General features: G+C 34.1%; 1 protein-coding gene across 2 annotated transcripts in view; it reads left to right on the top strand.

Moving 5' to 3' along the window:
- The first annotated feature begins 140 nt into the window (after positions 1 to 140).
- Positions 141 to 25,495, top strand: part of LOC129222865 (uncharacterized) — a 39,202-nt gene continuing 13,847 nt past the window's right edge. For both annotated transcript variants that reach the window (XM_054857423.1, XM_054857424.1), the window contains exons 1-3: positions 141 to 477; positions 4,668 to 4,830; positions 18,328 to 18,572. In XM_054857423.1, coding sequence (XP_054713398.1) covers positions 247 to 477; positions 4,668 to 4,830; positions 18,328 to 18,572 — 639 coding nt within the window. In that variant the 5' untranslated portion in view covers positions 141 to 246. The remainder of the gene's footprint in view (positions 478 to 4,667; positions 4,831 to 18,327; positions 18,573 to 25,495) is intronic.

Genomic DNA, 25,495 nt, shown 5'->3' with positions numbered 1-25,495 from the left:
ATCTAAAAGCAGAATAACTAATGCATATTAATAATCCATCGCCTCAAAATATATGTACTGAAGAGAAGGAGCCCTCTTTTCAGTGTTCTCTTCACATTCTTCCCTTTGCATGTAATATACTGTAATTTACTTTCGTAAACAAAGCGGGCGTTTCAAGCTCAAAGGCCCTTTTTTTCTTCAAAAAAGTTTTTTTTATCCAACAAATACAACAGTACTCTATATTGCTGTACCATAAAATTGAATAAAATGCTTTTGAGAGTCTGGAAGGACGTTTCAAAGCACTGTTTTCGTTATTCTTCATCTCTTCACAAAAATGCAAATGTGCAAGCTCGAGTTCAACTCGCGGCTGCGTATAGAGGATTGAATTCTTACGGATTAAATGAAGGTGTTTGTAATCATTTGTCAGCTATTGCACCATCTAAGGAAATTGGAAGAAATATTATGTTAATCATTCCACATGGATTGCATTGGAGTGAAGTAAGCAAAAGTAGATGTGTCTATTTTGTATAGGTAATCGTGCATTGGTAAGATGTCTTAGATTTTAAAATGTGCCAGTGCAGTAAATTTAGTAGACCGTGTCTTTGTTGTATTTCCTCATCTCGCCTGTTAAAATTCTGTAAGTGTCTTCAAAAATGCAAACAAGTGGACGGGTGTGACATTCAGACACTATTTTTGCTGGTTAAGCCAACATTTTGAGCACTAAATCAATTAACAAATACTAACAAATTATTTTAATCATGTTTAACTATGCATTTGTTTCAATAATTGAGTTGAATCAAAACTGTATCACTTTTCAGTTTTTTTGAAGAAATTTTTAAAATTGTGTGACGTTTGCGAGACATGAGTTTTCACCTGCACTCATATTTCTAGAAATTCCTATGAATATTTTAATGTTTCATGACTGTAGCATTTTTTTCCATTAAAAAAAAAGGAAACTTAATGCATGGTGTTTATAATGAATTTAATTTTTTTACTAAACAGGATTTTTTTTTTTTTTTTTGTTGTGACGGGTGTGACACTGCAGATTCACTACTTGGATGACCAATTTCTAAAAAAATAATGATCAGTACAGATGATAAATTTGACAAAAGTAAACAAATTACATTTCATAAGAAAAAAAAGTTAACATTGGGTGTACATTTAGTTAAGCACTTCTTCAATAGCGGCTAACGATATTAGGTCTAGTGTAGTGTCTTTTTTTTTTTTGGTAATTACAAAGAATTTCTTTTTGTAAATATCAATTTTTATAAGGAAAAATCAACCGGGTCGTCCATTAGCATGCATAGGTACCATTCTTATTTTTTCTTTTTACAGTTAATTTGTAAAACAGTAACGTTGTAGTGTACTAACATTGCTTTGGAAGGTTAGTGAAAAGAAAAATAAAAGACTTGAAAATTATTTTGCTTAAAAAAATGCCAATAACTATCCCCAAAGCAGAATACTACTAAATTTGCGACGTACGTCGCAGAACAGGTGCCTGAGCCGCAGAATAATTCTGTTCAAATGTGAGAGGAAAACTCAGACAAATTTTCTGCAAAATTCTACAGATTTCTGTGAAATTCCTGCAGAAAATCTACAGAAACTGCAGTTTTCTTACAAATATCTTCCAACTCAAGATAGAATTGTGCAAAAATTCTGCAAATTTCTTTAAATTAGAAGAAAATCTAAAATTCTAGGAAATTATGACAATTCGGCGGAAAGCTCGCGAAAAATATTGAACTTGAAAACTTATCTGCAGGAACTTTAGTTTTACTTTAAGGGGCTTAAAGAAATCTGCAGAGTTAGTGCTAAATTCTACATTGAGTTAGAAGATATTTGTAGAAAATTGGCAGTTTCTGCTGATTTTCGTCAAAAGTTTCATGTTCTAAATCTCAAAAGATTCTGATTTTTCTAGCGTTTTTGCTTCCCCTTTTCCTTATTTTCCGCAATAGATCGTTACCACAGCAACTTCCTCCATAAACGTATGTTTTGGAAACATGCCAACATTGAAACACGTCCATCGCCAAAACTTGCATGTCTTGTTTGAGGTTTCAATCTTCTGGCATGCTGAAAATATTTGAATTGTTTAGAAAGTTTTGAAGTGCTTCATTATAAGCTACCCTAATTCAAATCAGTTTATTTATTATTTTAGTAATTCACTTTGTTTTAATTTCTCCTTCATGCCATGTAAAACCCCTCCCCCCCCAAAAAAAAACGTGGTTTGACGCCTAGGTTCAGATTTTTATAAATTTTGTATCTTTGCGTTTTCTATGCATTTGAGAAAGCATATAAAATGTTTTTGGAGAATCTTAATCGGTTTAGGTTCCACAGAAATGCATAGCAACAGTGCAGTTTAAAAATTGAAGAAAAAAAAATCCTCCAGTTCAAAACGATTTTGGTTTAGGGCTCCAGATTTGTGGAAAAGGATGCTGGAAGTACTTGCAGAACAATTTTGTCAACTGATTTTACGTTACAGAACATCGTCAAGTATTCTGCTTTCGGGATAACTATATTAACTTCCTCATGTAACAATTGGTAGAGTTATGAAAGGAAATTCACTACACTGTCGAGACAATTTCAGCTCCATTCATAATTCAAAGGAATTTTATTAAACGTGCAATATTTAAGTACAGCAAAAAAAGGCTAATTGTTTAAATGGTTTTTGCATATAAGTTTTACATGATGTTTCAACACAAATTCCTTTTTTAATCATAGAGTAAAGAATAAATTTTTGATTAAATGTATACACCCATATTTTAAAACTGATGCAATTTCTTTTTTTAAATTCATATTTTTAGTACCATACATCCTGCATTAAAAAAACACAATAAACAAAAACTATAGTTGCTTGACAGTTTTTAGAAGCAAATTATTGGCATTTTCCTAAAGTAGTTAGATGATAATTTAGTTTTAGATCCCTTCAGTTCAAAAATTGTCATTTATTGCATTTAAGATAATTATTTCCCTATATTTTGAACACTTTCATTTGCACACGACACATACATAAATGTCAAAAAATTTAATTACTATTTTGCAGAAAAAAAAATACAAACTGAAATTTTGAACGAAGAATTTAACTTCTATATAACTAGATTAGAATCAGCTATATAAAATAAGTTACACCTATATTTACACTGAATTAACATTTAATGTAAAACATAACTTTGACACATTTTCTTCTGTTTTTGATATTTTCTCACAAAATACAGTTTCTCTAAAAATGTAGTTTTGGACAGGACTGTAAAGATCATGGTATTTACTAGAGACGTACCAAGTACTCGGCCCGAGTACCGAGTTACCGAGTACTCGGCCTTTCACTACTCGGCCAAGTTACCAAGTACCAATTATGTTTTAAGAAGAACCACCGACACACATGTGATGAATTTTGAACTTATTGGAATAGTACTATAGACCTCCTTGTCCATATAATAGTTTTTAAAACTAAGTTCCTGCTGAAATTTAATTACGCATTATATAAACAATTTTGTTTGTGCCAAAAATTAAAAAAAAAAATAATAATAATTAGAAACAAATAAATAAAAGGCATGATTAATCAAGTTGGAATTAAAACAAATTACAGTAAAACCTCTCTAATGGGGACACTAACAGGACAAATGTTTTTTGTCCGCAATAGAGTTGTGTTCGCAGGATAGAGGTTTAATAATTTGCATTGGAACTGGGGAATTAAAAATTGTCCGCATGAGAGGAGTGTCTGTTAGGAGGGGTTTCACTGTATACCAATCAGTTATAGTTCCAGTCTGCCAAACATAAATAATTTTTAAAAGCAGATAAAACAAATGTGCAAGGAACACTGCAGACACGTGTTTCAGCCCCCCCCCCCCCCCCCGTTACAAGGAACGTTTTTTTCAGCGCATAACATGTGAGCTAAAGAATGTAAGACATTCGAAAAAAAATTCGACTTTTGTCGGATGCCTTTAAACCCAGGAGCTCCCATTTTGTGCATTGAAAAAGGAATTACTTGTAATGCCAAAACAAGTGTCTGCACTGTGATTTTAACGTTGTTTTATTTCCTTTTATTTTTAAGCAAAGGTATTTTTATATTTTTTATAACTAATCCATATTTTCTATATACTTACCTTTTTTGCATAATTTTTAATAAATAAGTTTTATTAACTTTGGTGACATTAAAATAAAGATTTATTACATTGAAGCATTTCAAACTTCATTATTCTCAAAATTTAAATTTGATTTATAAATTTTAATTGTAAATGATTGCAGAATATAACACTTGCTCTTTTTTTATAAATTTTAGTATCTGTCTTGGACAATATTCAATTTTTTGCAACTACTCGGTATTGGCCGAGTATCTGATCAGAATTTGGCCGGGTACCGAGTACTCGGCAAATAGGCCGAGTAGGCTGAGTACCGAGTAGTTACCGAGTACTCGGTACGTCTCTAGTATTTACTGTAGTGTCCAAATCCTTGCCAACCCTGCTGCAGAGCCACCTGTTGGCAATCATAAAATCTTTTTTTTTTATTGTTCCATTCCCCCCCCCCCCCCTTCTTGAAAACTGTACCTAATTTGTCTCATTCAGATCATTTCTTCAAGCTACAGACTAGCTCTAAATAGAGATACTTATTTTATAACCACCTTGAATAAGATATTTTCATTCAATATGATTATTTCAAACATGTAACTTGTGACTCAAAATACTTTTCTGTTGTAGGTGACGCCTTCTAATCTAATTGGTGTGGATCAAAATAATGACGTTGTTGAAGGAACGGGAAAGCCAGAAATAACTGCATTGTGTATTCATATGGGAATATATTCTGAACATCCTGAAGTCAGATGCATCATGCATACTCACATGCCATATGCAACTTCTCTTAGTAAGATCAAAATCTTTTTATTAAAGCAAAAGTTAAAATTAAACTTAAAAATCTGTAAGTTTGTTACTTCTGTGATTCTGAACAAAAAGTGCTTCAGAAGGACAAGAGGAATGTCATTCTCACAAGAATAGCACAAATCATGTTCAACAGTGGAATTTTGTTTATCAATTTAAATAATTTCTCCCAACTAATCATATTTTTTTAATGGATTCTCCACTTATTTATGCACAGGGTGGTTATAAAGTAACTTGAGGCGTTCAGAGCCCTCTAGCAAGTGAAGTATTGGACAAAACGTTGCCAAATTTCATGAGCTTACACAGTGGACCATGGAATTTCGTTTTCTACAATAAAAAATAGTACCAAAAGTCACCAACAGGGGTAATTTTGGCGATGCATAAGTGTATTACTTGCGAATACTGAAGAACTAAATGCCAAAAAATGCAGCACTCTTCAAGTTTTTTGCTACAAATAGTTGTTTACAAATGAGGTTCAATAAAACCAACAAGAAATTTCAATTTGTAACAAGAGAAGAATTTTACCAAAAATTGTCAGGAAGAAATTTTGGCACAGCTGCAAGGATTTCTTTCTGAATAATATTCATGTAAAATGGTGCACCACCCCATGTTGGGCTTTAGGTACTGAATGTATGGCGGCTACATTTCTTTAACAGCAGTTTTATTAGTCATGCATTTCCTACGGTGTGGAGACCGTGGTCGTCCAATCTTTCACCTTGTGATTGTTAACGTAACGCTGTTGTGTATCTGCGACATATTCCCGATATCTTAATTTTCAAAACTAGAAAAATGAAAGAGGTAGGCGAAATTCTCCCCCCCCCCCCAGGTTTGGAAAATATTGGGCATTGTATGCAGTGCCTGGAAAATCTCAATGTTGGTCATATTGAACCTCATTTGTTGGTTAAAATCATATTTTGTGAATAAAATTGATGCATATTTTATCAGTTGGGATTTAATCCTTCAATTGTCACTGTAATACACCTTTTCAACGCCAAAATTTCCCCTGGTGGCAATTTTTGGTACTAATTTTTATTTCAGAAATCCCATGGTCTACTGTATGCCCGTGAAATTTGGCAATGTTTCGTCCTATACTTCACTCGCTAGAGGTCTCTGAATACCTCATGTTATTTTATAACCACCTTGAACACTGCTCAAAACAGTTAAAGGACATTATAAGTCTTGTATTTAAAAAAAAACATTTTTTTTTTGCATAAAATAGAAGAAGATGGAGTCGCAAATGCAACTTTTTCTCAATTTCAAACTTTGCAGTATGCAAATTTTGAGTTAGACATCAAAGGCACTCTAGTGCCAGTGAAAAAGATTTTGTTCTCAACCTAATGAAAGACAAAACAGAAAAGTATGATTGACATTCAGTAAGATCAGTGTTATGATCATTGCAATGTCACAACTAAGTCATTTAATGGAATCAGAAGATTCTAGAGTTGTTGGCAGGCTAAAGGGCACCCAAACACAAGCTGAGGCAGTAGAAGCCATTGGAGTTTTGCAAAATGTGATTTTTAGGATCTGGAACCATTTTTTAGTGACTTGAAATGCAAGCTGAAGATAAGAACAAGGTCATAGATGGGCAACAGCGCTCAATAACCACGTTTTTATGAGCCTTTTGTACCTCGTATTTCCCAGCTCCAACTCCGAAGAAAAAAACAAATGGTAAATACGCTATTCACACGCAAAAAGAGCTTATACCTACCCTGTATTCGAGTAAGCAGTTTTACCCAGCAAGTAAACAAACTTGGTTTGCAAAGTGCATTCTGTATAAAACCCCCGTTTTGAGTCTAAGCTATAGCAGGAGGAGGAAAATTCCACATTTCTGTGGCAAATAACCGGAATGTAGTTAAAAGCAGGGTTTTCGGTGGTAGAAAGCTAAATGTGGCTATTGAATACGGTTATTTATTTCAAATGGCTCGGAAGCACATAAGTATAAATGCCACTCTACTACAAATGCACCTTTGCTGGGCTACTGGCTAGACGTGGCTCCAAGGAAGGGGCAGGGGGGGGCAATTGCCCCCCCCCATCGGAAACGTCTTGCCCCCCCCCCCCCCCCCCCCCCCGTCGGGGAAAATTTAGTATTTCGTCGGAGAATCTGTTTTCTTTGACGTTTATCGTAAATGATAAAAATTTTCTCATATATGAACTAGAAAAAAATTAGTAGAAAAAAGTAGAAGTATCTTATAGGAAAAAAAAAAACAATCCCCTTTGAGGCAAGAGTAGCCCGAGTCCGTATAACGTCGTCCAGATGGTGACAAAATATGGCTATTGCTTCGGGGGAAATGGTGTGTTTTGATCCTTGAAATTTCTGTTTGTCGATGCAGGGTGTCGATGAGCTGGTTTTGACCTCAGGGTGTCCACTTAGACTAAAATAGTACCATCCCCGTCCCTGCAGAATGTAGCGGTGATTACCGGTCAGACCTAAGGCGTCGTCATCGGGTTACGAGACAAATACGTACCGAATGACAATAACCAGGACGAGACGAGCTAAGGAGACGAGAGGGGGGGGGTTGTCATCGGAGGAAAAACGTGCTTCGGAGATTTTTGCTTTTCTATTACATTTGCTTATTCGCTAAACAGCTCTTCATCAGCATGTCAAGTGTGCAGACGCAGACGCACTCATTGATGCGTTTTAAAGTACTTCTCTGGGTAAATAACTGCAATATTTTATTTTCACTCAGAAGTTACAAGTAAGTTATTACTATTATAGTTATTTACAATTTATCTGATTATTGTTGGATTATTCTGCAACAAAACATATCGATGAGTAAACGATCCTTTTACCTCATACAAGGAAGTGTGTTAAAGTAGATTTAATGTTTTAATTTTTTAGTGTAATGATGTCTTGTCGGCAAATGCTAAACACAGGAAAAAATTTCTTTGGACTAATAGAATAAAAGCAAATAGATGTTTAACATTTTAAATACATTTTTCTCAATAACTTATATTGATCTTGTTTGTAGGCTGCATAATAATTTTGCTGGAAATGAAGAAGAAATGAGAATGACTTACTAAACATCGGGTTTTTGGAACAACTAAACAATCGTTGGATTATTAAACGTCAGGTTGGTAATGCATCGGATTTGGGTTCTTTTTGAGAAAATTGTCAGGGGGAGGGGCGAACCTTTTGGAAAAGGTAAAATTAAATGAATAAATAAATAAATCATGTTTTAAAAGCAATTGAAAACATACATTTTGCTTCCAAATTTAATTTTTTCAGATGTTAGATATCATGTAGTCGAAAATCATGTTTCTAACTTAAAGTAAAAGCTGCACTTAGCACAGACCGCTGTAATCATTTGATCGGACCAAGTCCAATTCAAAAGTCAACATTGCTCCTTCGAGATCGATCAAACCTACTTAGACTGATAGCAAATTCAGTCTTCAAAAAAAAATTTTTTTTTTTGCAAGTTATGTTCTACTTTTTTTTTTTAATATGCTTTTTTTCAAGTACTAAAATAGTGTAAAAAAGCAGTGCTGCACAGTCGGAGTCTGACAGATTTTGGAGACAAGGAGTTAGGAGTCTGAGTCGGAATTTGTAGGTTAAAAATTCCAAGAGTCGGAGTCAGAGTCATTTTCTCTCAATGCTTGTAACACTGCCAGTGATTGCGGGGTCGGAGTGAGAGTTGGAGTCGAACTGATTTTAAGGTAAAGGAGTCGGAGTTGAATTGTTTGTCGGTGAGTTGGAGGGGTGATTACAAACTAATTGTATCGAAAGCCAATGTTAGCAAGAAGCAATGCGTTGTCTTTTCGTTTCCCGCGCTATTTCTCTCTGTCGACTGTCGTCATTGGTTTTTCGAATCAAAAACAATGCTTACTGTGTATTATCTTAATTTTTAAAAGAGTTTATAACTAAAAAAAGTTTTATTTGCCTATTTCTGTCCTGATATTTTTGCAATTCCAACTACATCTTATAAGGCTTCAAAATGCAGTATTTTATATCTATTTTTCAAAATTTCCTCCTGGGGAGAAACCCCCCGACCCCCTACAATTGGGGATATTCTGTACTCCGCTTAAAGCGGAATCTTGGGTTACTCTTTTGATACTGTTCCCTTCTGAAGGTCAATCCAAAAAAGTACATCAGGAAAACATATTAAAGCAGGATCAAAAAAGTAAAAATATTGCTGTATGTATCAGATGAAAGAGACAGACATAGTAAAGGGGAAAAAAAATTAAAAAAATGCCTCTAACACCACCGAGACAAACGTTGTTAAAAGTACAAAAAGGGCCCCATACCTAAAATAGCTTAGGGCCCCGTTAAATCTAAATCCGGCCCTGAGTTGAAGTCGGCCATTTTCCCTCCGACTCCGTAGATCTGCAAAAATGGTCCATGTAGATAAATTTTGGGGTAAGACTTAGAATTTACATTTTTTCCTCTTAGTCTGGAAAGTGAATTAAAACTTAAAATTTGAAAGTATGACAAATTTCAACTGTTCAATAAAAAGTTTGAAACTAACGGTTATGCATTTTCGAATTATGAATGCTTCAAAAGATTTGAAAAATAAAAAAAGTTAGGTATATAGTTAATTTTAAAAAAAGAAAAGAAATAACCTTACACAAGAGAAACTGGTGCAATTAATGTTAATCACTTTGATACATAATAAGTTTGTTTATGGCGTAGTATCGTCGGCACCATGCTGAACTACCAAATGTGAAAATTGGTTCTTTTCAGGAGAGGCAAAACAATATTTTTGTCCACCAGACGCGTTTGGTTATTTTCAATGTTTTGATTTTTATAAATAACATTAAGTGTAAATCTTATTGTTTGATGTACAGTAAACTTTCGATTATCCACGAGCGGATTATTACGGGGAGGATTATCCGTGAAAATCTCGTGAAAAGAAAAAAAATAGTTAACGTAATATTTGTGGGGAAAATTTTTGTTCTTCAAAAACACAGATCTGAAATCAATTCGTCCCAGATTTTTTCCCCCTTTCCCACGACAAGTGCTCCTTCTCAAAAAACGTGAAAGTCGTTATACATTGTCACCAACTTCTCTTTGACACGGGTCTCAAGGGAAAGCTTCAACTGATTTCGGTAAAACATGTGTTTACTGAAGACCCCTAGTTTATCCCCCGAAAATCTGCAACCCTGCCATTTCTTGTGGAATCAGGGTCGAAGGCTCTAAAATTCCCGAAGTCGGAGTCGGTCATTTTTCTTCCGACTCCGCACTCCTGCTTAGAACTACTGGTGTGACTATTCGTTTCAATAATTTAAATCTCGCTCACTACATTTTAACTTTTATTTTCTATTTCAAACATGCTTCGGCGGCCCACACATTTTCCTCCAAATAGCTGTGATTTGTATGATGATATTTTTAAAAATCTAGGAATGAAATATGTTTGCGGGCCCTTTGAAACTATCATGATTACTTATTTGATTAGCCCGGGTGCCCGCCGGCTCCATCCACCACCAGCTAGGCCTAATCGATGTAGACCTTGTATTACCATAGAAATTAATTAAAAACCGTAAAAATTTCCTCCTTTTCTAATTTTTTTTAGCGCAAAATTTTTATCCGTTTCCAGTTTCTATTTGTTATCAAATAAAACACTTGTAATTGGTTTTAGCAAGCTAGGCTCTTCAAAAGATTTTAAATTTTTTCTCTTGATTTTGCGCTAGGAAAACTTAGTAGTTGTGATCGTTTTCCCTTTTCCATGCTTTCCCAAGTTATCTCGGAAAAATAATATAATGAAAGAAACTATATAAATAAATTTATAATTTAATTCGTGTTCTGACTCGCGAGGTTCATCTTAATATAAAGCTAGGCATCGGGGGCTCAAGTTTCTATTGAATTTTTTAATTTAATATTAGTTATCTTCTTCTGTTTACTTAAGATGTGGGTTTCTCTGTTCTCCAATAAATGTTTTGAGCTAGTGGATGAGCACTCAAACTCTTCTCTCCATGAAATTACAGAAGATCATCTAAAATTGCGTTTTAGAGTAACAATTTCGAAATTTTTCCGGGGGAGAACCCTCGGACCCCCCTAATTTTTACACACACAACTAAATTCCTGTTGCTAAGTTTCTTTCTCTGTATAAAACTGTTGAGCACACATTTATAAGGATTTTACATCATATTCAGATTTTCTTCAAATTAAGATTCTCAGAAGTTCTAGTTTAGTGATGACCCTGCTCACAAAAGCCTAGTTTTATGTTTTTCATTTTAAATTTGATTTTTTATCCCTACATATTTCATTTTATTTATTTTAAAACTTTTATTTTTTGCTTTTAATGTTTATATAGAATTCGGATTCTTAGACGCAAAGAATGATTAGTTTCTTTATCACCTGAATTGGAGGGGGGGGGGGTAATCTTGCAAACTATAATTTGGCTATGCCCCCCTGTCGGGCAAACTTGCCACCCTGTCGGGGATTTCCTAGCGCCACCACTGCTACTGGCACCACAGTTCCGACACAAACTGTCCAAAATTGCCTTCATGCTGTAGGTATCTATGCTCGTTGACCAATGGTGTGTGACACATTAACTTTTGTCTTTTCACTCCAGGGTCCCCTCTACCTACCACTGTTTTTTCATATGTTTAGAGAAATTGGTCACAGTGCAGATAGGCTCCAATATTGTAAGGCAAGGCGTAAGTATTTGGTACGGATTCAGAAAAGAGAGTTGGAGCAAAGACTGGCAGATAACATAAATGGGATTCCCAAGAGGTTTTTTGCATACGCTAATTCGAGGAAAGTTCGAAATAATCATATTGGGCCACTGGTTGATGAGCAGGGAATTTTAATTCAGGACGATAGTGATATTGCTAATGTTAATAACTTTTTTTCAAGTGTTTTTAACAATAACTGTATCTAAACAGTTGACACCAACAAGACACAAGCTATAGTACAGCTTGAGGACTTTGTATTTTCTAGGGATGACGTTTTACTTCATTTGAAAACAATTAAATAGACTAAGGCTCCGAGACGAGATAATATTTATCCAAAAATTTTAGTTGAATGTGCGGAGGAATTAGCAGATGTATTGTAAATATTTTCAATGCTTCTTATAACTCAGGGACAGTGCCAGAGGACTGGAAGCTGTCTAGCATTACACCGCTCTTCAAGAAAGGGTCTAAAGGGAATGCGGGAAATTATAGACCTGTGAGTCTAACTTCAGTGGTTTGCAAAATTTGTGAAATACGACAGATACGACATTAAGTGTACGTCACTTTGTCCATTCATATACTTTTATTTCTTAATATTTCTTACAACATTTCTTAATACACTGCTTAAAACATTTCAAATCGAAACTTAGTTGTTCTAACAAAACATATCTACTGTTGCCAAACAAAAACGTACAAACTCTTAAAGGATGGGAAAATAAAGCAAAGGCTTGCAACATTCTCCCACCTTTTGATTTTTTTTTCTTTTTTTACATACCTGACACATAAATTCAAAACTCATTAAAATATTAAAAATTTCATGTTACCAAATTGAACTTTAATAATAAAATTAGTGTCTCTAAGTAGTTTAATCTTAAAGTTATACCATAGGTATTATACCTCACTTTTGGCTTGACTCGCGAAATTCCTTCTTTTTTAAACACATTGATGGCTTTTAAGTTTTCAATGTCCTTAGATGTCAAGGTGTATGAACTTTACTATTAATTTTTCTGACATTTCTAGGTCATGAACCTTAAACTATCCATGCTGTCTATCTTCTCTTTTCTTGCTTATTTCTGCACATCCATGCTCTGAAAAATCTTCATTTCCTGAAGTTTTAAGAAGCTTATGTTTTTCATTTTCTGCACAACGAGATTTCTTTTCATGCAGAAATGTGTCATCATTTTTGAAAACATTCTTTCTTGACTCAAAACTAACTAAATTATGAATCACTTTGATGTGTTTGGGTATTTTACTTTCTAGCGAGTGAACTTTTCCTTTTTCCAAAGCTTGTCCCGTGTCATTAAGTTACAATGAGACCATTCTTCTTTGGGTAATTTCAGCCAATGAGGACCCTCCCACCAAGGGAATGCTATCAGTTTCTTCACTAAGGAACCTCTTGAAGGCAAGTTCGAAATATTCTCGAGACCTGGCACATGTCGCCACTTTGTTCGCTCAGCAAATTTTCTTGTATCCTCTTTATTATCCTTATTTTCTTCATTTACATCTGTTCCTCTTTCAGCATTCTTTGATTCTTCGATAGGAGTAACAAGTTTTTCACTTTCTTGTGGAGTACTTTTTTCGATTGATTGCTCACTATCAAATTCCACTAGATCTTCATTAGTTGCTTTTTTTACTTTATTTTCACTAATTAGTCCAGTTTCTCTTCTTCTATCCCTCAAAGAGGATTTATTTCTTTCATCACTTAATTCAAATCTGCCCTTTTTATCATTCACAGCAGATTCATTTCTTTTTTCACTTAGAACAGGTTCAATTTTCTTATCAGATGCAGTCACACCACTTTCTATCTTCTTTGGAGCAAATTTATTTTTTTCGCAAGCAGTTTCAATTTTTGTGTGACTTTGAAAAGTTTCATCATTTTTCTTAAAATCAGTAGGCTCATCATAAAAATCATAGCCATTTTTTTCATCACTTTGAGCAAGCTTATTTACTTCATCACTTAAAGCTTGTTCACTTTTCTTATTACTTAAAGCAGGTTCTCCTCTTCCATCACTCAAAAGAGGTTCACTTTTTTCATCTATTCGAGTAGGTTCATCTGTATCAGCACTTAAAACACAGTCACTTGTTTCCTCAATTTGAATAGATTTGCTTCTCTTATTTCTTAAAGCAGTTTCGCTACTCTCATGACTTCGAGCAGGTTTACCTTTTTCATCACTTTGAGTAAGTTTATTTTTTCTCTCATCTAAAGCAATTGCACTTTCTTCGTGATCTAGGGAATTATGACTTTTCTGCTCATCTTGAGAAATTTTCTTTTGTTTGTCTTCTTGAAAAGCTTCACTTTTTTCGTCAGCTGAAAATCTACACATCTACCATCGTCTGGTGCAGGCTTACTCAGCTCATCCGTTGAACCAGGTTCACTTCTTGTATCAACTGGAACAGTTCTGATTTCCACATCATTGAAGTCTGGTTCACTTATTTTATCTTTTAGAGGATGTTGACTCATTCCTTCACTCAGACTGGTATCACTTAAAGCTCGTAGATGTTTTCACCCCCCCTTCATGTTGAATGCCAACAACTAAAGTTTGAATCAAAACTCTCCCTGAAGTACATGTTGATAAAAGAGTGCTGCTTTCAGAATTTTCTTGTTTGCACTCTACCGTAACTTGTGATTTCTGCTTAAATTCTGGACAACAAACAAGGTAATGCTTCTTTCCACAAAACACACATTGAACTTTGTTCTTACAAGTTTTTGCTCGATGGCTTGTTTTCAAACACGCAAAACAACAATTTTTCTCTTTCATGATTTTCAATTTTTCATCATAACTTAAATTTTGTGCTTTGTAGCAGTCTTTACTTTGATGAGATTTTTCACAGAATATACAATGCATTAGGTTATTGCTATTAATTTCTTTTACTCCTGAAAACAAGTTGCTCGCAGTAGGTATAATAATATCTTCCTTATCTTTCGGAAATTTTCTGTAGGATTCACTTTGCTTCATTCCCGACTTTGCAAGGGTGATCCGTTCTTCCCCCTCTACTTCAGTCCTTAAAAAGTTTAGAAGCTGGTTCAGTCTTACACTGTATGATTTTTCTTCACTTGCAGAATTTCTTAGCCAAACTCTTAAAATGTCTTCTGGAACACACGATTCCACAAGTGGGAATAGCATAGCAGCATATTTATCGGATGTCATCCCAATAGACTCTAATGATCTTAGGTGGGATTCAAGCTTATCATACAATTGAGTAATGCTTAGCTTCGATTTGGTAGCATTTTTAACAACTAAAGTCAAGAGTTCGCGAACATAATGCTCCACTAACAGCTCCTCATGGCCAAACCTTGCTTTGAGGCTTTCAATTGCTTTTTCATTATTTTCTGCTGTTGGTGGATAACTATCAATGATCTCTTTCGCTCTTGTACCAGGCGACATGCACTGTATTAAATATTGGAATTTATCTTCCTCTTCCATTTGTTTATGTTCATGAATTCTTTTAAATTGACTCCAAAAGTACAGCCAATCTTTAACTTCACCACCGAATTTTATTAATTCCAGTTTGGGAAGTTTTAGTTCTGATTTCTCATTATTAATGCTAGCGCTTATCTGGGATTTACTTTCTAAAAAAGAATTTACGTAAACTAAAGCTTCATCAAACTTGATTTTATATTCTTCTATAGCTTCAAATTCGACAGTATAACTTTTACCGTCATCATCTGCATTTAACTTAAGTTCTAAAATTTCGTTGTCAAGAGTCATTAAACCAGCATTGATGTGTTCTAAAGTAGCTAATTTAATCTTGAGATCACTTACTGCAATATTTTCATCCTCAAACAAGGCTATTAAATTCTTATATGTCTTAGTAAAAGATGTTCGTAACGGAGATCGCTTCTTGACAAGATTTTCCATTGCAAAACAAAAACTAAAGTTTTTCAATCAGATATTCCTTAAAAAAAGTACCGACCTTCTTTAAAATCACGTCCGGGTCACCACATGTTAGATACGACATTAAGTGTACACCACTTTGTCCATTCATATACTTTTATTTCTTAATATTTCTTATAACATTTCTTAATACACTGCTTAAAACATTTCAAATCGAAACGGGAAAATAAAGCAAAGGCTTGCAACAATTGATAAAAATTACAATAGTAAATTTTCTAGAGACTAACAATCTATTGGCTAGTTTTCAGTACAGTTTCAGCAAAGGTAAATCTTGTGCAACTAATTTATTACATTTCTATGACAAAGTTACTATGGCTTTGGACAATAAGAAGCCTGTAGATGTTGTTTACATTGATTTTCAAAAAACTTTCGATGAGATACTGCATGTTGCTCTACTTAGCAAATTAGCTGATATAGGAATAGGAGGGAAAACTTTTATTTGGGTAAAAAACTGGCTGACCGGAAGGAAACAAAGGGTAGTTGTAAGGGGAAATTATTCTAATTGGAGTGAGGTTTTAAGCATGGTTCCTCAAGGATCAGTGTTAGGGCCTGTTTTGTTCATTGTTTTTATGAACGATATTCACAAAAATATTTCTGGGAGCGTGAATTGTTTTGCTGATGATGTCAAAGTTATGGGGACTGTAGAAAATGAAGAACGAGCAAATCAGCTGCAAGAGGATCTAGATCATATTACAGAGTGGGCTGATAAATGGGGTATGGCTGTTAATGTTGGGAAATGTCAAGTGCTACATTTAGGACATGCAAATAAGTGTACAAGTTATTATTTGCAAGGTTCAATCATTAGTCAGGCAGACAAAGTTACTGATCTGGGGGTCTTAATAAGTCAGGATTTAAAGTTTAGCCAACAGTGCAGCATTGCTAGTAACAAAGCAATAAGATGCTTGGGTTTATCAATAGATCTATTTTGAACAATTCTAAAGAAGCTCTTCTGCCCTTATATAGAAATTTGGTAAGACCTCATTTGGAATATGCTGTTCAGTTTTGGTCTCCTTATCTTAAGAAAGATATTAATGTATTGGAAAGGGTTCAAAGGCGGGCTACAGGGCTAATAAATGGACTTTCTCACTTAGACTATGATTCCAGGCTTAGAAGGCTAAAAATGTAGTCTTGAGCAAAGAAGAGACCGAGGGGACATGATTCAGTTGTTTAAATTTACTAAAATGAAAGATTTTACAGGGCTGAAGTTTAGCACTGAAAACAGGACAAGGGGTCATTGTTTTAAGCTATTTAAATCTTAGGCTAACATGGATATTAGAAAAAATTATTTTAGCAGGGTAGTGGAACCTTGGAACAGCTTACCGGAAGAGGTGGTAATGAGCAAGGGAGTAGATAGTTTTAAGAGGGCCATTGATCTTCACTGGGGATTGTAAATTGACTGGGACCAGTCTAGCTGGGCCCAGAGCCTGTTGCTGGTCGTCACTTTTGTATTTGAATTTTGCTCAAAAAATTTTTTAAAAATAAATTCCAAATATTTTGCTGAAATGCAGTGAAAAAGTTATATAATGAGCCAGTTCGAGCCCATAAAATGTTTTATTGATTTTAATAAGCATTTAACTGCACCTTTCTGACATCAAAAATTGGGAAAAAATGAAAAAATATTGGATTTCTTCAAAAACCAAATATCAATATTATTTTTCAAAATTTATTCGTATACTGATTAGTTAAATAGCACTATTAATCATAGTAATTATTATCACGCAAAAGTATCACACATTTTCTAGAATTACATATAGGGAAAATAAAATTTTGAAAAAAAATCTACAAATTTGATTTATAACACCTCACGCATAATGAATATTATTTTTTCAAATAATATTGTCCCTTGTTAGCAAATGATGGAAGTTTTTTCCTAGCTTAAAGTTTGGCTCGAATGTATCCATCTCATGCAGTTTCACCTCAAACTCTTATTGCAGCTTCGGTTATTAGTTTCACTCAACGTTCCACAGCTTGCGTGTGGCAGGAAAATTTCTCAAAATTTAACTCTGTTGCAGTTCTTTGTACATTTCTTTCAAGTCTTGGTCTTTTAGATGCATTGTAAGAGGTGTCTCTTTTACAAAACTGTTTGCCCAAGTTAGAGTTCCTTCAAAAATGTACTCACCCATAAACATACTAAGAGGAATCTTGCGACAACTTTTGAAACAGAATTGTTTATCACCCCTTAAAAATGCGCCATAACCAGTAACTGCCTTCAATCACAAAATGTCACCCCCCCCCCCTCCTTTTCACTCTTAGAAGCCTGTCCCGTATTTACTGTTTTTAAATCTGGCAACCCTGTCCAGAAGAACTTTTCGAATAATCCAAGTTTAATGTAATCCGAGGTGGTACAAGCCCTAATTGCTTTAGATTTTCGGGACTCTACTGTATATATACATTATTATTATTTATTTTCATTTTTCATAGTGGCATACACAAAATAATTGTCTCAAAGTGAATAATTTGTCGTTTTTGTTTATGGTTTTTATATATTATTGTGTTATTAAATAAGATGTAGAAGTTTGAAGTTTAATGTTTTGTTGCTCATAAACTAAAGCACATTTCTAATGTAAGATGCTTCAAATCTTTGTTTTACTTTTTCATTATTGGGAATAAAATGATAAATATTAAAGCTTTTGAAATGCATTTTTTATGGATAAATTTAGCTGTTACTAAGCATCCATTCTACTGAATACTTCTGCTTCATAATTTATTAAAATGTAATCTGCTTGACAAGAGATTAATTCTGTGCCTGAATATGAATTTTATACACTGAACAGCTTGCCTTAGAAATCTAATGCCCTGGATAATTTATTTGAAAGAATCTGACTTTTTTTCCTCCTTTGTTATGATAAAATACTTCTGCAAATGCTGTTACTTTCTGGAAAGAAAAAACACTTTAAATCATTATCTTAGTTTCAAATTCATAACTTAGTTTTAGCTTTTCCTGTTATTTACATAGTTGTGTTTGCTTGTTTTTTAAGCATGTCTTCAAAACCCAACTTTAAGAATGATTCATCAAAATTCCACTCGTTTCCATGAAAGAATTGCATATGATTTTGGCTATGGAGGTTTGGGAACTAGTTTCGAAGAAGGTAGACGTCTTGGCAAAGCTTTAAAGGACAAATGTGTTCTCTTTATGGGAAATCACGGTGTTATTACAACTGCAAATTCCATTGCTGTTGCTTTTGACAATATGTATTACTTAGAAAGAGCTGCTATGGTTCAGGTATGTGTATGCTAATTATTTCTTTTCTTTATCCTTAATTTTATTTTATGATGTAAGTTTAATGACATATCACTTCAATGATGCACATTTCAGTGATAATTGAATCACTTCTTGTGTTAATGTGATGTGATGAAGCAGAATGTGTACATGTCCAAAAATAAGTTTTAAAAAAATTACAATTATTTCAGTTTATAACTATTTTTTTTTAATTTATCATCCTGATATAATTAATCTTTCCTATCTTAATGCAATGCCAAGTTCCACAAGAACCCAGTTGGACTTAGACTTACCTGTTTTGAACCATTAATAAAAACATAGCTAATAAATTCAAGAAAGTTTTTTTTTCTTAGCCTTCTTAAAAGTCTGAATAAACTGATTCTGGATTAATAACAACAAGTAAGTTTTCTACTGAACATAAAATATTTCTAATTATTAGTGCTTTGCTTTCAACTACTATATTTAACAATCTTCCACTTGTTGATTTTTTTTTTTTTTTTTACCTTTTCTCAATTTTGAGTGACTTCTTGCTCAATTTAAATAAAAATAGGTGTTTTGAATTTGATTAAATTTTGTTTCTATTGCCCCCTTCCCCAAATGGTAATTTATGCTATTTGCAAATCAGTTTAGAATTACAAGGGGTTGGTGCTGAGAAAAATCTACAAACATCTGCACCATTATGTTGGGGATATATCTATGATTTACTTTGTATCAGCTGCAGTATGTTTTCTCAACTTAGCAATTCTATTTATCCAAGTTGTCTCAGTCTTGAAAAAGTACTAGCTTTACTAATCTCTTGTACTTTTCTATATATCAATACCATAATGAGTTTATGACTAATGACAAGAATTCAAGCTCCCTGTTATCATTTCGCAAAATTGACATACATAAAACATTTTATCTGCATGAATATTTCTCAAATTATTAGTGACAATAGAATTTGTAATACTAGAAATGCTGTTACAAATAATACTATCAAAAAAGAGAATTAAACAAAAACTTTCCAATTGAGTTGTTTCCTTCAGTCAAAAGTTCTACTTTTAGTCCCTGTAATGAAAAGAATAAGCAAAAAAAAAAAAAAACTTAAGAAAATACTTCAATTTTCCCAGTACTATTTTTTTTATCCATACTATTAAAATCTGTTCGCGTCCGCCTATCTGTCTGTCTCTATGTCTGAGGTTTGATCTTCTCGAGAATCGCTGTGAGTCCAAAGTCAAACGAGGTACAGATTGATTCAAAATTTTTCAAAGAAAACAGTAAGAGCAATTTAAATAAAACGTCAATTAACATCATGTTCTCGGGAATTTTTATTTCTTTCCTGTTGCCATTTTGCATATTTGTTAGCAAATAAAATTCTAATAATTGTTTTAAAAACATAGTTTTTTTGGCTGCTATCCAAATGCAATAATGACGACACAAAGCACAAGAAAGATAGTACATGAATATGAGGAGAAAACATTTTTATTATTTTCAATGCAGCAAAATTGCTGGTAAGTTTTTGTCTGGTGTATACGACAGATCAGAGATCGAACGGATCATGGAAATTCCGGAAAATTATGGAAAAAAAATTAACAAATTTCAGACCTGGAAAAGTCATGGAAAATTAATATTTTCATTAAAAGTCATGGAAATTTATTTAAAGTCATGGAAAAATGTCTTGTGCAGCAGTAAAGTAACAGCAGCTAAAAGAGCATTGGAAATTTTTAGTGATTTAACATTAGTGCATGTAAAAGCTATTAATACTCGAAAATTGAACGATCCCAAAAATAAAATCTGACTTAGGAATCCTATTGCATCCGCCTCTGTAATAACCACCCGCCTTTTATTGTGATGTGATTTTACTGCTGGGTCATCATTAATTTTGAATTTGCTGTTATTTTCTGCTCTTCTTATACTTTATATTCTGTAGTAGTGGACGCATGTCTTTGATTTTGGCTCGCCCGCTCAAAAAGTGTAATTCTATTGCATCAGGGTTAACCACTTGTAGAAAGAAAGAGCATTAAATTTATCAGAGTTTAAATAAATTTATCTAAGAGTTTATCAGAGTTTATCTAAATTTGTTGAAGGTTTTAGAAAATAAAGACTTTAGTCAGGCGATAGAACATAGAAATAGGGGAAATTTAGTACCCTAAAACAGTGGTGTCCAACATACGGCTCGCAAAACTGATCTGTGTTGCCAGCTGAAACATCTGGTTTGGAAAAATGAATTTACTGACAAACAAGGCTGTACTTCAATGCATGACAATAATGTCAAGTTACATGGATGGTAAGAAACAATATTGACACCAAAATACAATTTTTATGAAGTAAATTTTTTATTGGAAACTTAGCAATGACTCATTCAACATTTGCCCCATTCATTACTATTCTGCCGTATTTATTTAATATTTAAACATCAGTATATTCTTTCACTATATTTTTACTTTACTTAAATTTATGTGATAAAGACAAATAAGTATAGTTTATTAGTTTCTGCAGTGTGTACTGATATTTTTTCAGTTACAAGTAAGTGCTTCAATGAGGTAGTGGCATTTACATAAAAATTTTGCTTATGCCTATTTCAAAAATTGTACAGTTTGACATTAAATAGCCCTATTCTCTTCGTGTAACGAGGTCATAAAAATTTGAAGTCGTGAAAAAATCTTGGAAAAGTCATGGAATTTCTTTTATCTGTATTGAGTATGAACCCTAACAAATGTCGTTACATAAACCAAAGCATCAGTTGACGGTACATGCGCACACACGGTTTTTGTTGCCACGCTCGCTTTGATGTTGTATCTTCAGTGTGCCGGATATGTGAGGCATGCATCACAGACTGGGGTTGTAATTTTGAATGCCTACTTTGATGACGATTGTTGTTTCCTTCATGTTCTCTTTCCTAAGTTTTTTGCTGTACTAAGGATAATAAACATGTTTTCTTCTCTTATTCGTGTCGCCCTTTTTTTTATTTGTGTCGTCACTTCTGCACCAGGAAAGCATTTTTAACCATGCATTGCTATGTGGTTTCCCATCGTCTTGGTGTACTCTATCTGCCTTGAAAGTCTAAATGTTGTATTGATACACCCTGTATTAACAGAAAATTGATATGTATATCGCTAATATATGAGAGTGCATTTTTTTTAAATGTAAGTTATCTAGTAACTAGGGCTCGACCGATGGCATTTTTTGGCCGATGGGCCGATGCCGATTGTTCAAAGATGGCCGATTGCCGATTGTTTTCCTCCAAATGGCCGATGGCCGATGGCCGATGCCATTGGCCGATGGCAAAAAAAAAATTAAATCTAACAGAAATAAATTGATAAGATTGTCAGGGATTTAAAGGATCATTTTTTCATTTCACTTTACTTCCTTTCTAACAAATAAGGACTTGTAATCAAAAAAAAAAAAATCAAATTTCGACCTAATTTCTATTTTACGATCACCCAATTTAAACTTCACAAGTTTTTTCGGCACATCTGTACACGCATATGTACCAAAGAACATATAGATGGCCAAAATATCCATTTTGAACACCTTCTCAGTTAATTATCGCAAGTTCTCTTGGGATGTAAACTTGCGTCACTCAGAAACGTTATGAAATAGTAAATTGAAAACTCATACGTACGTAGTATGATCTAAAAGTTTGAGGACAAGCAGTATAAAACCTTACCTTGAATAGTTCACATTACCGAAGCACATCTATCATCTATCTGCAAAATTGTCACCTTGAACGACTATGCACTTCTGCCAATGTTCGTATAGCTTTTAGAAGTACTCCTGGCAGCCATTTTTCGCGACCTCCTATAAGGCATCTTGCACTGCTTCTTTAACTTCATCCTGGGGTAGAAGGCGACTTTCACGTTGAGGATTCACGGTTTGATTAATCAATGGTCTGATATGACAAACAAATATCGTACCGTTTCGTCGGACTTAGCTCCGTGTGACTCTAACATGTTCCCAGCAAAAAAGCATTTGCATGGACGCCGCTTTCTTCCGTCAGGAAAAGATAAAGCTGCATCATAGTAGGTTGCGAAAAAGGCTTCCAGGAGTGTTTCCAAAAGTTATATGAACACTGGCAGAAGTACATAGTCCCTCAAGGTGACCCTTTGAAGGTGGATGTGCTTCGGTAATGTGAACTATACATTTTATACAGCTTGTCCCCGAAATTTTGGATCGTACTACGTACAATCTATATAGGATGTAGTTATGCTTCTCTTTTTTGACTGTTGTAAGATGATAGAGAAAGAACTACAGCCGAAAAAAGAGAAAGAAAAAAAACAAAAGGAAGAAAAAGACACTGTTTAATATCCAACTGATTTTTTTTCTTTTAATTGAACATATAACTAAGATTTCAGCAATGTTGTAATAATGTATGGATTATGTACGCTATACATAGTTAAAAAACGTTAAATTATGTTGTTTAATCATTCAAAAAAAAAATTTAAGAATAAAAATATGAAACCGTCAACAAATTATGCAATTAATTGGAAAGATTGCACGTAGAAATGTTTTAGTCATGAAATTAAACAAAAAAGGTAACAGATAAATTACAATATTAAATCAAAATAGGAATATTTTAATATTTATTCAAAATTTATGAATAGAAAAATTTGCATTTTTCATAAAAGCTATAAGAGTGACATAAATTTTTCTGAAAAAAGAAATAGCCATGAAAAGAGCGAGCTTCTTAAAACTTAGCTACAATAAAAAAAAAACTCGATATTTACTCCAAGTAAATAATAACGGAATACATATACTACTTGATCTGATGTTTGCGCACACAATATTGAACAAGTTGATTGTTTAAAATCTTTTATAAAGCACTACAAACAAGTTCAAATTAAAATTTTCAATTTAACAATAATTTTCTGAAATTTAAAAAATTGCTTAATAGAAAATCCTTGAAACTTTTATGTAAAATATTATTATAAATATGATGTAAACGAAAATAACTCGTTCATTGATGTTATAAAAATACATGAAAATAGTTACTTACAATAGAAAAAAAATCGATCGCTATAAATGATGCAAAAAAGATGGCGCATTACGAAATAAAGATAAATTAAGAATGAGAAATACGCAAAATGACATTTCTTGAGCAAAATAAATAATCGCTAAATATTTAAAAAATGCTTGAAACGACGAGGGAGGGGCGGGGGAGGGGGGTCACCCCCTGATTTTGGAGTAACTCACAACGTTAAACTTCGTTCACAACTTCGTCCTCATTTGTTTAGTACAAAACCACTACCACCAACGCCTCGGAAGAGTTTCTGAGTCGACTTTAGCACTTCTGAAGAAAAAAAATCAAAAGTCCCTTTGATTTCCGCAATTATGTCACCATTCAAAGCGTCTTTAATCAATTTCTTACATTAATGCTCTAAATTCTTCCTAAACAATAGATTAAGTTTGAAAAAGACAATCTCCAATTTTATAAATGGTGTTAGTTTTAAACAACTCAGATGTGCAACTAGAAATTAATTTCAGAATTACAGGGAGGGAGGGGGGGCAGGCAAGAGTTCTAAAAATTCTTTTTCGTTCAACGAAAATCTACCAAAATGGCACAAAAATCGGTTTCTCCATCTCATATGTGTTTCCATGGTCTCCCCAATCCGGCAATATACACTCTATAACAAAAAAAAAAAAAATCGCGCCACTGACGCCTACACACTGCCGAGCCAGATTACAGTGGTTCATGGCTCGATCGGGTTGGTATGGTGCCGACTGGGGATGTATAGTCTTTAGCTTTTAACTGTGTCATGACGATCATCGAAGACGTGTTTGGAGACGCCCAGGGCAGAAGAGGGATCTTGGTTTCACTTTTGTACGCCACACTGGCCCTCAACAAGGCATTATGGTCTTGGGTGCTATTTCCTTTGATAACTGGACCCCTTTGGTCGTAATTAGAGGTACACTTACTGCACAGTGGTACGTCGACGACATCCTAAGACATGTTTTGTTGGCGTTCCTTTTGCAGTACCCTCGGCTGGTTTTCAGCAGGACAATGTAAGATAACATACGGCATGTGTTGCTATGCATGTCTGCAAACTTGTCAAACTCTTCTGTGGCCTGTTAGATCGTCAGATCTCTCTCCCATCGAGCATGTCTGGGATATGATGGGATCGCGATTGCCTCTGGCAAGGAATGTTGATAACCTCGTCCGACAATTGCAGCGAATTTGGCCGGAAATACCGCAGGACAACCTCCGGGAGCTTTATCGGTGTTTCCCACGTCGTTGCTTCAGCTTGTATCTAGGCTAGAGGCGGGTCAATACCTTATTGAACTTGTTACTGTAACTCTGACATAAATTATTCAATTATTCTAAAAATTTAATCATTTACTATTCTGTGCATTGTCTTCCTATCCACCAATTTTCGTCTCAATCGGATCACTCTTTCTTGGTGCGACGATTGTTTTGTTATAGAGTGTATGACCAAATGATCGTCAGTCTGAGCTGCTGTATTAGTTTTGTATTGAAATAAGTAATTAATAGCCACAAAAAATGAGTAAATAGGCTTTTTAGAACACCCGATCGAAAACAAAAAGGGAAATGCACAACTGGAACGTACACACACCCCACATGCGAAATTTTAACCTTCTACAGCTTACCATTTTTGAGTTATGACTTATAAGAGATACATACGTACATCCAGCCGCAAGAAACAACGCAATAATTAACTTGTATGGTACCTGAATGTAGTATTAAAAACTCTCTCTGGGGTGACTAAAATAGAAATTCATACTGAAGTTTAAGGAAACAATTTTATATGAAAACAATAACTCTCTTTACTTTGCATTAAAAAGTGAAACAGCAAAGGTCTTTTTTTTTCGAAAACATCGGCCAATTCCATCGGCTTTTCGATGCTTTTAATGCCGATGGGCCGATGTTTCCTGCAAGTTAGCATCGGCCGCCGATGCCGATGCCGATGGCTAAATTGTCGAACCATCGG

This window comes from Uloborus diversus, chromosome 5, assembly GCF_026930045.1.
Source record: "Uloborus diversus isolate 005 chromosome 5, Udiv.v.3.1, whole genome shotgun sequence".
Taxonomy (NCBI): Eukaryota; Metazoa; Arthropoda; class Arachnida; order Araneae; family Uloboridae; genus Uloborus; species Uloborus diversus.
Note: the sequence above shows the minus strand (reverse complement) of the source record. Positions and strands in the feature narration are given on the sequence as shown.